Source organism: Pelodiscus sinensis, chromosome 16 (assembly GCF_052426305.1).
Source record: "Pelodiscus sinensis isolate ZL-2025 chromosome 16, ASM5242630v1, whole genome shotgun sequence".
Lineage (NCBI taxonomy): Eukaryota > Metazoa > Chordata > Testudines > Trionychidae > Pelodiscus > Pelodiscus sinensis.
This window is the reverse complement of record NC_143067.1, coordinates 10,753,617-10,767,503: the sequence shown is the minus strand read 5'-3', so window position 1 is coordinate 10,767,503 and position 13,887 is coordinate 10,753,617. Positions and strand designations below refer to the sequence as shown.

General features: G+C 43.4%; 1 protein-coding gene across 3 annotated transcripts in view; it reads right to left on the bottom strand.

The window, feature by feature from the left end:
• KLHL3 (kelch like family member 3) overlaps positions 1 to 6,931 on the bottom strand; it is a 114,462-nt gene extending 107,531 nt beyond the window's left edge. The window contains exon 1 of one of the 3 annotated variants that reach the window (XM_075900450.2): positions 5,231 to 6,931. In XM_075900450.2, the coding sequence (XP_075756565.1) occupies positions 5,231 to 5,264 (34 nt within the window). In that variant the 5' untranslated portion in view covers positions 5,265 to 6,931. The remainder of the gene's footprint in view (positions 1 to 5,230) is intronic. The other 2 variants (XM_075900451.2, XM_075900456.2) reach the window with 2 other exon arrangements.
• Between the last annotated feature and the right edge of the window lie 6,956 nt (positions 6,932 to 13,887).

Genomic DNA, 13,887 nt, shown 5'->3' with positions numbered 1-13,887 from the left:
TTCATCATGCAATACAAGCAAAGATTGGCTACTCCTACCTTAAGTGATCCATAATAATTAATGGAGCTAAAATAAATGGGAATAAGGGTTAATGAGGCAACACATCTTTATAGAATTGCCTCCTCCCTCAGCTTCCTGACAGCATTGCTAAATTTAGGTAAACAGCATATGTATACGCAAGCACTGTCAGAACTTAAATTGGCTGATTATGTTAAAATAAGACAGAGACATAAGATGGTAACATAAAAAATAAGTCCATAGTTCAAGTAGCTTCTTTATCCTCTAAATCCTTATCCTGCTGCACTTTGCCCAGCAATTTCTCAGCAACTAAAAAACAGTCCCTGAGCAAAAAACATCTTTCTTAGTAATTCATCTGCAATTTGGCACAGAAGGGAATATTTTCCCTTTGAAAGGCAATAGTAATTGAAGTTTTCTACCCAGGGATGCGTAATCATGATGCACAGCATATTTTAGTAATACCACTTCTCACAGTGAAGGTGTGAGTCACCACCAAAGACAGCCAAGTGTGTCCATGATGTAGTAACACTGCAGTCTCTACTGCTGTATGCAGGCATAAATGCTACTGATCAAGCTTTCTATTGTAGACATTGCCATAGACTAGGGGGGACAGGGATAAAATACAGGTATTTTAACAAATAATTTGACTTTCTTTGGATTTTTTCTTTGCTAGACACTTCCCCTCTCTTTTGGAGTTAGATCATATAAGTTATTTAGCTTTTATTAACCCTCTGTCTTGCATGAATTTATAATCACATTTATACTCTAATGGGGCAGCAGTGGTGGGAATGTTGGTTTAGGCAAGGTATCAACAGCTTCTGGCATCTTCATCATGCTGTCAAATATAGATGGGATAGCTAAATTTTCAGGAGTTACTAGTGTATTGGCCAACCAAGTCAAAACAAAGATGTAGCCAGGAACACTGAAAAACCCTGGCATGAAGAGAAGTATGAATTTCTCCTACTGATCTACAGGTAGTATTAACTAGAAAGTTTACTTGTAAATATGGGTGAAATCCTGGCTCCAGTGAAGTCAATGGAGTTTTGCCATTGAATTCATAGGGGCCAGGAGTTCACCATCTAAACTCAAATGACAACATTTAACTACTTCACTGCTAAATGACACATCAGATACTTTCAGTACAAGCATTTCATGTCTACATCTTGTTACCAGTTTTCTTCTGTGATAAGTTCATGTAAACATGGTCTTCATAAAAGAGAGAGTACATTCAAATTAATAGAATGACAACATAGTTGTATTTGACAGAAACTATGACAGAATATAGCTGTTCAAATTCATATTTCTCAAACATTAATGGACAGTCATCTTACCTAGTCAGTTTCCTAAACAAATTGTGTCAGACACTAAATATGTTCCTAAATTCCACCGGCTGTTTTTGTGGCTTGGGGGAAAAAGTCACTTTTTCACATTTTTAAATACTGTAAATTCTTTTTCTCTTCCTAGCTGCCAGGTGAAAGGCCAATACAATTAGGGGACATGATTTTTAAAAATGTATTTGTTAAAATAAATCAGTTACATAATTAAGTCAAGTGACTCAGATAGGGTGCTAGTATGGAGGCCTTTTTTTCTAAACATCCACATTAACAGTAGTTAGGGTCTGGATAGACAGGCTTGTAGTTAGCTGCTGCAAAATACCACCTTTACAAGTGGCCATGGGTTGCAAGCAACTAAGTCATTCATACAAGACAGCCCCTGCCATTTTCTAGGTGCCAGCATTATGGTAATTTACAGGCAGTCCCCGACTTACGCGGATCCGACTTATGTCGGATCTGCACTTATGAACAGGGCTTTCTCGCCCTGGAGCTCGCAGGCAGCGGTCCCGCCACCTCGACCTCCGGGGTGAGAAAAGCTGCTCCCGGTGCCCCTGGTCTGCTGGGGACCATCTCCAGCAGACCAGGGACACCGGGAGCAAAGCCGCAGTGGTGGCGGGGTCCCGCGCCTCTGAGGCTTTGCCAGAGCAAAGCCTTAGAGGCGCGGCACCCCGCTGCCGCTGCAGCTTTGCTCCCCGTGTCCCTGGTCTGCTGGGGGGGGGGCGCAGCTAGTGTGCCCCCCCCCCCCCCCAGCAGACCAGGCTTTTGTTGTGGATCCTGGGGCAGAGCAGCTGGGGCGCTGCCGGTTGGTCCTGCAGCGCCGCTCTGGACACTATTGGACCCACCCGGCAGCACCCCAGCTGCTCTGCCCCAGGCATCCTGATTCAGCCGCTGCTGAAAATGACCAGCGCTGACTACAGGAAGCCGGAGGCAGAGTTGCTCTGCCCCGGGCTTCCTGGAATTAGCCGCTGATCAGTTTCAGCAGCAGCTGACTTGGGGACGCTTGGGGTTCTTAAGTTGAATCTGTATGTAAGTCAGAACTAGTGGTCAGTTTCAGCAGCGGCTGAATCTGGACGCCAGTTCTGACTTACATACAGATTCAACTTAAGAACAAACCTACAGTCCCTATCTTGTACGTAACCCGGGGACTGCCTGTATTGCCAAATAGCTGCTTTAAATAACTTTAAATAAATAAACTTAGGTCACAAAAAAAAATCTTCTAGTCACTCTTTCAGTTAATGTACCAATGTCACATTTCCCTTATGATCGTTGGGGTCCATTGTTGTTGTCATCTAGTCTGACCTGTATAACACAGGCCATAGACCTTTCCCAAAATAACCCTTAGAGCAGATCTCTTAGGGAAACATCCAATCTCAATTTAAAAATTGTCAGTGACAGGGAATCCACCATGACTCTTGGTAAATTATTTAAAAATGGTTATTCTCACAGTTAAAATTGTATACTGCATTTCCAGTAGGTGTGTCTTGTAGTAGCATACATGTGGCTTGGCCAGTTGTTTTGAAGCTTATTAGCTATCAACTCTAAAGAGTTCAATTTTCCTGGCAACCTAATAGTAGATCAAGTTCAATAGAGGCCCAGAGGGTAACAGGCAGCAGTAATACTATCCTGTAAACAAGGATACAACTAGCCCTCCTTTCACTTACCTGACAATGGGTTACTGAGTTCTACATATTGCATTCTATGTTTTAAGTTTTGTGAGTATTACAAAGTTAATACAATTATGTGATGGCCAGGCTCCTATGGATTAAGGACTCCTAATATATATTGTCCAACTGAATCCCAGTTTTCCAGTCAACCTGGGCAAATGCATTTCAGACTATAGCACCTCCCAAGTTATACATCTGCCTGCCCTTTATAATGAAAATAGAGTGTCAAAGGCCCTTAATAATTTACAGCTGAAGATGAAGAATAATTAAGATGACTACAAGATGGCAACCTTTTTCATCAAGCTGAGGAAATACCAGTCCTCAATTCTTGCCTCTAGGCTGCATTTATTGTAAAAAACACGCACACAGAAAACAAACACTTGCCTCTGAGGTGCTCTATCCAGCCATAACTCCCAGGGCATTCCCCCTGCATTCTTCCTTACTCAGGGATTACTTCAGGGGACTGCCCCTTCCTGAGGCATCTCTCTGTGTTCTTCACATCCATGCCTTGTCTCTTCCTGAAGCTCAGCTTTTTAGCAGGGGTGGGGAACCTACGGCCCGGGGGCCGAATGCGGCCCCTGGCTTCCCTGCATCTGGAGATCTGGGCTCCTCCCACCCAGCACTGGAAAGCGCGTGCTAGTGCTCGAGCCCTCCCACTACCCCACCGTCGGGCTGGAGCACACAGAATCTATTAGCATGCCCTCTTTGCCCCCAGGTTCTGGTGTGAGAGAGGAATGTGGGGAGTGTCTTTTTGTTTCTCATTTGCATGCGACCCCGGAATGATTCTTCTATGGGTCAGCAGCCTCCAACCCAAAAAATCTTTCCCACCCGTTTTATAGAGAATCACCTGTGCCCCTTCTCAGATGCATTTGATTAGTAAGCATGGCTGGCTGTCCCCAGGTCCCTGACTCTAAAAGGGCCTGGCACCTTGATACAAGAGTCTAATTATGGTCTCCAGGAATTGGTAGGAAGCCAGAATATTGGTTTTCCCTGATAGGAGGCTATAAAGGAAAAGATGAGGAGAAGCTTAAAGAGTAAAAGCACATTTCAGGCAGGAGGAGATAGAGACTCTCAAGATGAGGCATGCAAACCAGTGGGCAAATTCATTAGCCAGAGCTGTTCAAATAAAGCTCAAATACTCAAGTTCATTTTCACTTCCCTTTCCTCTGGGCTGATTTATTAACTGAAGATGGAGGGGACCCTAAAATAATATAAACACTTGCTAAGAGACCTTTAAGGCAGGGGTGGGAAAACTTTTTTGGGCCAGGGACCACTGACCCACAGAAAAATCTGTCAGGGGCCACACACAAGTGAGATGCAAAAAAAAACAAACAAAACAACAAAAAATCAACTCCTAACCCTCACTGATGTGACCCCTGACTGAGAAGGAGAAAAGCACTCCCCACATTCCCCTCACACACCAGGGCCTAGGAGGGCCCAGCATAGTAGATTTTGTGTGCTCCAGCCCTGTGGGGGAGGCTGGGGGTGGGGAGCTGAAGCATCAGCGAGACTTACCCAATCTTGCGGGAGAGCCCTGATCCAGGCAATGGCCACATCCAGCCCCTTGGCCTGAGGTTCCCCACCCCTGCTTTAAGGGCTCCCTTTGTGGATAAATCTCTGTAACATTTCCAAATAAACATGTATCATTCTCATATAGCTTTGTATTAAGAGAAACTTTGTAAATCCTTTTATATATATATATATATATAGAGAGAGAGAGAGAGAGAGAGAGAGATGTATATGTATGTATATTGTCATGGCTCCTTCCCCACTCTGGCATGATAACTGCAGAAGTGGGGGCTAGCAAAAGTACCCCAAAACCTTTGGTATAAAACTTCCCCCCAAAATCTTAACCACCTAGATTTTGGGAATAAAACGCTGCTGTCACCACCCAAATATTAATAAAGCAACCAGGGAAATCTCACCCCTAAAGTACAAACCAGGACACAAAAATTAACCAATACCAGGTTAATAAAAAGAAAAGAGAAAGAACTTTTATTATCACCACAATTTTCCTGTTGCAAGCATAATGACTAGATGGAGCAGTAACTAAAAAAATATAATATACTCATGAAAGAGAAATTTACCATGGTCCAGGAACTTAGTTACAAAGGAAAGCAAAACCCATTTTTAAATACACAGACACTAGATCCCATTTCCCAAACCATAAAACAATAAAACCTAATAGATTTATCTAAACTTTATCGTACTTACAGACTGTGAAGAGTATTTTCTTAGAGGGAGACATCCTGTCCTCTTCAATAGCTGGAGAGAAACTGCCTAGGGAAAAGGGAGAGGGAAAAAACAAAAATTCCTATGTCCCAGTTTGAAATTTCTATCTACATTTCTATTGGCCAACTCTACCTGAGTTAGGTAAAGTTAACCCCTTAGTCCCCAGGCTGCTGGCCATCTCTCATGATCATGACATATATATCTTGACTCTTTATGTTATAGGTCTTAGGAATAGTTAAGGTAAAAGAAAATATTCTTTTGCTAGGAGTAGAATAGATCTCTCCCCTTTCCTTGATTGCCCTGTTGAAATGAATGAGGTATGAATGGAGAATGAAAGGTGAGCACCTCCAGCAGCAGTTGCAAAGGTGGAGAGGGGCTGGGAGCCAGATCCAAGGCAATACCTATGAAGGGAGCTCATTGAAAAGAAGACTGGACATACAGACTGTCTTGGGAGTCCAGCAGCAAGTGCCTGCCCTTGAAAAGCATCTTTGAAACATTAAAAAAAGGCAAGGTGATGACTAACTGGCTGCATGAGAGGGATAAATATGAGGCATCTTGCAGAGGGACCCCGGATTTTCGTCTTGTCAAAATTGGAGCATTAATCTGGATTGGCAGAAGCCCAGCTCCACCCCTCCCCCACCTAACTCACCTGGCCAGTGCAGTTAGGGGAAGCAACTATTGGTAACAACAAGATGGAGTGTGTGTGTGTGTGTGTGTGTGTGTGTGTGTGTGTGTGTGTGTGTGTGCGTGTGCGTGTGCATGTGAGAGAGAGAGAGCATAAGTATAATGTATCATATGCATATGATAAAGTATTGATTGATCTATGTATGTTCAAGAAATGTGGCATGTTGCCTTATCCCCCTGAAAAAGATCCCAGGTGCTTCTTTACTTTTAAGCACAACACCTTGACCCCTGTGGCTCTCCTGTCTGTTGCCCCACCTAAGAAGCAGGAATCCTATTAACTGACTCCGAACAGGTCACACTGTTCCTTGCTCCTAAACCTGTTTCCTGAAGCTACAGCTTCCAAGAGCTGTAACAGGCATATCAGGAAGCGCACATGCCTTAATGCCCAGTTACAAAGTGGAATCAGCAGTCTGAAAGATAGGCTTGCATGATTCAGATGGACAAATAACAGGGCTGAGTGTGCAAAACACTAAAAATGTAAAATTAATGGAGATTGCCTATCTCCTAGAACTGGAAGGGACCTTGAAAGGTCATCGAGTCCAGTCCCCTGCCCTCACAGCAGGACCAAGTACCATCCCTGACAAATTTTTGCCCCAAATCCCTAAATGACCTCCTCAAGGATTGAACTCACAACCCTGGGTTTAGCTAATTGGTAATAGGCCCAGCTGTAGAAAAGGAATGTTGAGAGGCAGGTAATTGGCTAATTGTGTAGTCAATACAATTTGTATCGACTAAACCAGTGGTCCCCAACGCGGTGCCCGCGGGTGCCATGGCGCCTGCTGGGGCATTTACGTGTGCCTGCCAAGTGACCAGGGCCGGCCCAAGCCATTCTTGTGTCCTGAGCCCTCAGCATGGGGCGTGGCGCATGTGTGGCCTGCCCCCCTCCTGCGTGCGGCATGTGCCCGGCCCCAGCCCAACATGCCCGGAAGCCACAAAAGGTTGGGGACCACTGGACTAAACTATTAGTAAATAAGGAAAGGCACTCAATCCCGGCTTGCACCAGCTCCAGGAGCCACCCCCTCTGCTGTTTACATGTAGTAGGAGCCTGGCACGCAGGCAGCCCAGCTCCTAATACTTTAAAAAACAGAGCCACAGCAGGGATAGCTCCTGCACCCAGTGCGAGCCAGGACTGAGCAAGCTTGACTCAGTCCCAGTTCATGTTGGGTCTGGGAGCTACCCTCGCAGTGGCTCTGCATTTTAAATGTAGTAAGAGGTGGCTCCTGAACTTTGTGCATGCCGGGACTGAGTTGGGCTTGTTCAGTCCCAGCTCACACAGGGTCCAGCCTCCCCTGTTTGCGGGGGTCCCAGCTCCCCACTGGGAGCCCCCGCGGACAGATGCTGCTGCTCAGGAAGTAGAGCAGCCACTGCTTGCAGTGAGCCTGGGCCCGCTGCGAGCAGAGGCTGCTTTGCGACAGCCTCTCCTGCCTTCCCCTCTAGTAGAGGTAGCAGTGTGGGGTGAGGGCTAGTAGCACCACAGAGATGGTGCTGGGGGAAACCAGCTTTTAAGCTAGGTCCTCTCAGCACTGGCTTCTGCTTCCTCCACCTCCTGAGGCAGCAAGGGGGGGAGAATGTGAGCAGTTGAGAAGTCTAGGCTTATCGGATAGCCTAATACTTGACTACTCACTTATATCCCTAGCATAGAACAGTAATTGGTACTGGTCATAAGCTGATAGCACATTCCAAAAGGATGGTATCATCAGCTTGTTAAAAAAGACCTTGGTATCCACACACACCCCCAGATACTGACCCAGGTTCAGGAAAGGGTCTAAAATGACAGCATAATGGATAGAGATATTCTAATCGAACCATAAATTGCAGGGTGATGGGTGGTATTTAAGTAGCATCAGAGGCTGGTAATCTGACAACGTCAGAGAGTCGCAAATAGTGTTCCCTCTAAAATTTTCTATCCTTGGGCGGGTTGCATTTTCTTTTGGGCAGGTTGAAATTTCTTATGTACCACACCAGTATTGAAGTAGTGTGTGGATGTGCATCACCAATAGAAACAAAACACACACACATACTTTTTTGGGGGGGTAACACACACACACACACACACACTCTAAAACTCAAGGAGTAGAAGCCCCAGAACAAATTAACACATGACTTACTCCCTTTCCCCCTTCCCCTCCACCTTTCCCCTCCACATGTAATCTCTCTTTATCTTCGTTTAGCTGCTCTGGGAGCTACTCAGTTTCAAACAGGCAGCTAGCTCCATTTAGCTGCTTGTCCAGTGAGAGGATGCTCCGCCCTCGCTGGTCAGCTGAGCTCCCTGCCTATTCAGGGAGCTTTGAACTTCTGAGCAGAGCCCAGAAAACTGCTGTGATAGCGGTACATATGGATAGGGGTTCAGTAGAGTTACTGACAAATAGTACTGCACTTCACTTAACCATAAACGTAGCCGGGCACCTTCGATCCTTATCTGATTTGTGGTCTTTGGGGGCTCTCTGGGAGTCTGCTGTGTTGACTACTTGTGCAAGTCAACACAGCACACATGACTGAGCACACACACATGTAGCTGACTTGTTATCATCATTGATGGAGCAGAATACCTCTGAGGACACTATGCCAGTAAATCCTGACTACTATAATGTGAACCCTCATGCAGACAACATACCAAAAGAAACAACTGTTTCTACACTATTTTAATTAAATTTCCTTTTGAGATGGTTAAACTAAAAGGTTGGTACATTTAACAATTTGAGCTTGTCTACAAAAAAGCTTCCATGGTTTTAACACAAAGCTCAACATTTTTCTAGACATTTTCCCCCGTAAATGAAGCTTTTAATTTGTTGCTGAGACTTAACTTTGTTAAAAATCATTGTCAGAAATAGTGTAATTTTCTAATATAGTGCCTTGGCCTTTTATATGATCTAGAAAAATGTGACTCCACATCAATGACAATCTCTACAACCTTTCCTGGAAAATTATCCCTCAGTCTTACAGACCTTGAGAGGCAGGTCAGTCCTCACTTACAGACAGCTCCCCAACCTGAAGCGAATACTCACTAGCAGCCACACATTACACCTCAGAAACACTAACCCAAGAACCTATCTCTGCAACAAACCCCATTGCCAACTCTGTTCACATATCCACACAAGCGACACCATCATAAGTCCTAACCACATCAGCTACACCATCAGGGGCTTATCTACCTGCACATACACTAACGTGATGTATGCCATCATGTGACAAAAATGCCCCTCTGCCATGAATATTTGACAAACCAGACAGTCTCTGTGCCAAATCAGACATTAAGAAAAGTAACGTACAAAAACGAGTAGGAGAACTCTTTAACCTTCCTGGACACTCAGTAACAGATTAAAAAGTAACCATCCTCATATATATATATATATATAATATATATATAATATATATATATATATATATATATATATATATATATATATATATAAACCGTCAAAACCAGACTGCAAAGAGAAACAACAGAGTTGCAATTCAATTCAAATTTAACATGATCAAATTAGGATTGAATAAGGATTTAGGGTACATCTAGATTGCATTGCTATTTCAGGCTACCGGAAGTATCCCGAAATAGCAACGCTGCGTCTTTAAAAGCACCCACTATTTCCTGAAATAGTGGGCACGCTATTCTGGCATCCCTGTAACTCTTGTTCCACAAGGGTTAAGGGATTTGTCGGAATAGTGCCTTATTTTGAAATTTGGCGCTGTGAAATAAGCTCTTTCGACTTAGACTTGGAATAAGCTATGCAATTTGCGTAGCTTATTTCGACAGAAGGGTGCTGTCTAGATGCACCCTTAAAATGATTCTCTCACTACAAAGGCAATTTTAATTCTCTTGGTAGTAACATCTCCCCATCAACTACTGTGAGTGAGCCACATCCATGCTGACTGAATTGGCTTGGTTAACACTAATTCTACACTTGATAAGCAACTCCCTTCTTTTGATATGCTAGAGGCCCCGACCGCTGTGATTTCAACTCCATGCATCTAATGAAGTGGTTTTTACCAATGAAAGCTGATGCCCAAATAAATCTGTTTGTCTTTAAGGTATTAGGGTACCACAGAACTCCTTGTTGTTTTTGCATATACAGTCTAACATGGCTACCCTTCTGAGACAAATTGATAGAGAGACTTGGGCACTTGACTGACATATTTCTATGTTTTAATTTAAACATTTTTATGTAGCATGTTAGAGTCTGAAATTCTAGATGTGTTTTACCATGTAGCAACCACATGGGGGCACAAAAGTGTAAGAGATCAGCTTTATGGCATTCCAGTGAAGAGTAATAAAAATGAGAGGTTGTGTACACTCCTTTTCCAGCATTAGACATCATAAAATAACATTTCCTTCACATCATCTTGTACCAAGAGCTTATCAGTAAGAACATTAGTAGTATTTCTTGCTATAAATATGATAGACTTCATCAATGCTATGGTCAGTTGAGTGGGATAAGGACAGTGAAAACAGGATAAGAATTTCTGAAGATAAGCAAGAGAAGAATATTGAAATATTGGAAAAGTGTTTCAGAAATGATGGGAGGGTATTTATAATTCACAAAGAACTCTTATAAATTCAAAAGACCTTTCACTTGTATTTAGAGACTGCAAAATAAAAGCCCACCAAAGCTGCTTATATGCGATCCACACACAAAATTACATCCGTTTAATTAAAGGTGTAATTTTAAACAGATTTAGTTAAGATAGTGCAAACCCCTGTGTAAACATATACAGGGTTTAAAGTTTGGTTCAATGGCTTTCATCACCCCCTCTATACAAATATTTCCAGCACCCTCATTTGTAACTTCTCTTAATTTCATTCAAGCCTGGTTCAAAGTAATGTAGTTTGTGTAGGTAAATTCATTAAAACAGCTATTATAATTAATTTTAAACTGATAAAAGCATGTTCACACAAGGATTTGCACAAGTTTAACTACATTAGTTTTAAACCACTTTAGCTGGTACAAAGCCCTGTTTGTAGACCTGCACCCAAGAACTGCATATGTCCCATCCGGGTTCTGTGTGTAAGTCCAGGAGACATTTTATTTACCATTGTCCATGCACAGGGTTGCCTGATTTCATTGGTTTCACTGGTTTCATCTGTGTAGGGGTTTTCCTTACCAGTATTACTTAAGTGACATGCACATAAAGCAAGGGTACGTGAATTGAGGTGTGTGCTGATTGCACACAACCTTGACAGCGAGAGCCATACGTTCCCTCTGCATCCAATCAAAGTGCTGCTACAGCTCAATTGGCATACCCTGCAAATTCTAGGTACGCAAGTGCAGGTAAGAAACTACCCTCTCCCACAAGACCATCTTGGTTATGACAATCCCACTGAGGTGAAAGGGGGCCACTCATACAGCCCACTCACTAGCCTACCTAAACAGAGCTCAGCATCTCTTTGGATGCTCAGGGGATTTTCAAACCATATTTGTTAGTTGTGTTCAAGTGCACATCAAGAAGGGGAGCTTGGGACATCATTAAGGGGATGGCCTCTTAAACCTTGATTTTCAGTGGCACTTAGAGAACCACAAGTACTCAGCCAAGCACTGTGGCTGTGTCTACATTGGCACCCTTTTCCGGAAAAGGGATGCTAATGAGACAAGTCGGAATTGCAAATGCTGCGGGGGATTTAAATATCCCCCGCGGCATTTGCATGAACATGGCTGCCGCTTTTTTCCGGCTCGGGGCTTTGCTGGAGAAAAGCACCAGTCTAGATGGGCTCTTTCAGAAAATAAAGCCTTTTCCGGAAGATCCCTTATTCCTGATTTTAAGAGGAATAAGGGATCTTCCGGAAAAGGCTTTATTTTCCGAAAGATCCCATCTAGACTGGCGCTTTTTTCCGGCAAAGCCCTGAGCCGGAAAAAAGCGGCAGCCATGTTCATGCAAATGCCACGGGGGATATTTAAATCCTCCGCGGCATTTGCAATTCCGACTTGTCTCATTAGCATCCCTTTTCCGGAAAAGGGTGCCAATGTAGACACAGCCTGCTAGTGTAGTCAAGTCAAAGTAACAACTCTGCACACCGCCATCCAGTCAGAAACACCACTCCAAACCAGTTAACACCTTCTAGGCAGAGGGCAAGCGTAGTATTCAGAGAAGGAGGTTTACCGATACAACATGGGTATCTGCAATACAAACTTCCCCGCTCTGGCCTCTTGCTCTATATTCCAACCCTGAGCTGGAGGAATCTCCTAGGAGATATGTGCCAACAGTCTTTGGGACAGTCCCAGCTTTCCAGAAAAATATTTTCATTGCTCTCTATGCTGCCTTTGGGTATTTAATCTCCATGGTCACCAAATCCTTGACCATTTTTGATGAGAATGCAGACACAATTGTGAATTAGTGCTAGCTGGGTCGGAGTTGTTTGTCAGCAAAATGGACAAAAAAGCAGGTCATCAAGAGAAAACTGAATAACTTTTCCATACCCAAGCTGAGAATATAAGGAAAGCTTCTAAAATCAAAAGAGCTGTTACTGGATGCAAATATTAATGTATCATAAAGCAGCCACACTTTTTATTAATCCACAGCAATTTACTCTCCATCCCCAAATGTGACCTCAAGAAAAAAAGCATCAGAATGTTCAGACAGCTGAGCATATTGATCCCCTTGAAAGTTCCTCGGGGCATTATTAGAGGAACATGCTGAAAATAGAAGAACATTTGTCTGTAGCATGAGTCACAGTGGGGAGATGTCATGGAACTCTGCTGATGTCCCACTTTCTCATAGGGTACTTCTAGACTACATGGCTCCGTCGACAGAGCCAGGTAGATTTGTTTGTTCGGCAAAGGGAAATGAAGCCGCGATTTAAATAATCGCGGCTTCATTTAAATTTAAATGGCTGCCCTGCTCTGCCGATCAGCTGTTTGTCAGCAGATTGGGGCAGTCTGGACACTCCCCTGTCGACATGAACACCCTTTATTGACCTCCCTGGTAAACCTCATCCTACGAGGCATAACAGGGAGGTTGATAAAGGGCTTTCAAGTCGGCTCGGGAGCGTCCAGACTAGCACACTGAGCCGACAAACAGCTGATCAGATGTTTGTCGGCTCAGCACTGCAGCCATTTAAATTTAAATGAAGCCGCGATTATTTAAATCGCGGCTTCATTTCCCTCTGCCGATCAGCCTAATCTACATGGCTCCATCGATGGAGCCATGTAGTTTAGACACACCCATAGTGACTCCCTTGTGTTTCCTTCCCTACACCCATCTTCTAATGGTTCATGGTGAGTGTTATAATGGGGAGTAACGGGATAGAAAAATAGAAGAAAAATTAAGGCTACAAAAAGTGGGGGAGGAAGCTTAATAAGAGTGAAAAGTTTTATTAGGCCATAGAATAGTTCCCCAAGGGCAGAGGAGGAAGCACAGCCTTTTAAGACATTAGAAAGTAGAGTGGACAAAGCACAGAGAGTATATACCTCAGAATGTCCAAGGAATGGATTTCGACTGTATACATTCTCCTATATTTAATTTATGTTGTACAACCACTCTGGCTAAATATATTAATGGGATGTTTCTGCTAAAATTATCAGCAGTGAAGTGTTATTAAGCTTGACATTTAAGGTGCCATCATCATTAGTCTCCAGTGTTAATACTACTTTAATTGGATAGAACCAACTCACATCCTTCTAAAACAGTTGTTCCTACAGTCACAGGAAGATGGTCGTATGTCAGGGACACTTGGAAGATTTTCTTCAAAACAGTGAGGACTATAAATGTAGGCCTATAACTTCAGCTCCAAATCACATTGCTTTGTGATGCTTTAGCAGACCCTGCTACCATCTTAGCAGGAGAAAACACCCTGAAAGCTTCCCAGTAGGCTCTTCTGAGGATTGGAAAACATATTCCCAACTATAAATGAAAACTGATGGGAGTATAAATTAGCTGTAATCATTCATGAAAGAGATCTTAGAGTGATTGTGGACAGTCCTCCAAAAATATCCACTCAATATTCAGGGGCGGTCAAAAAAGCT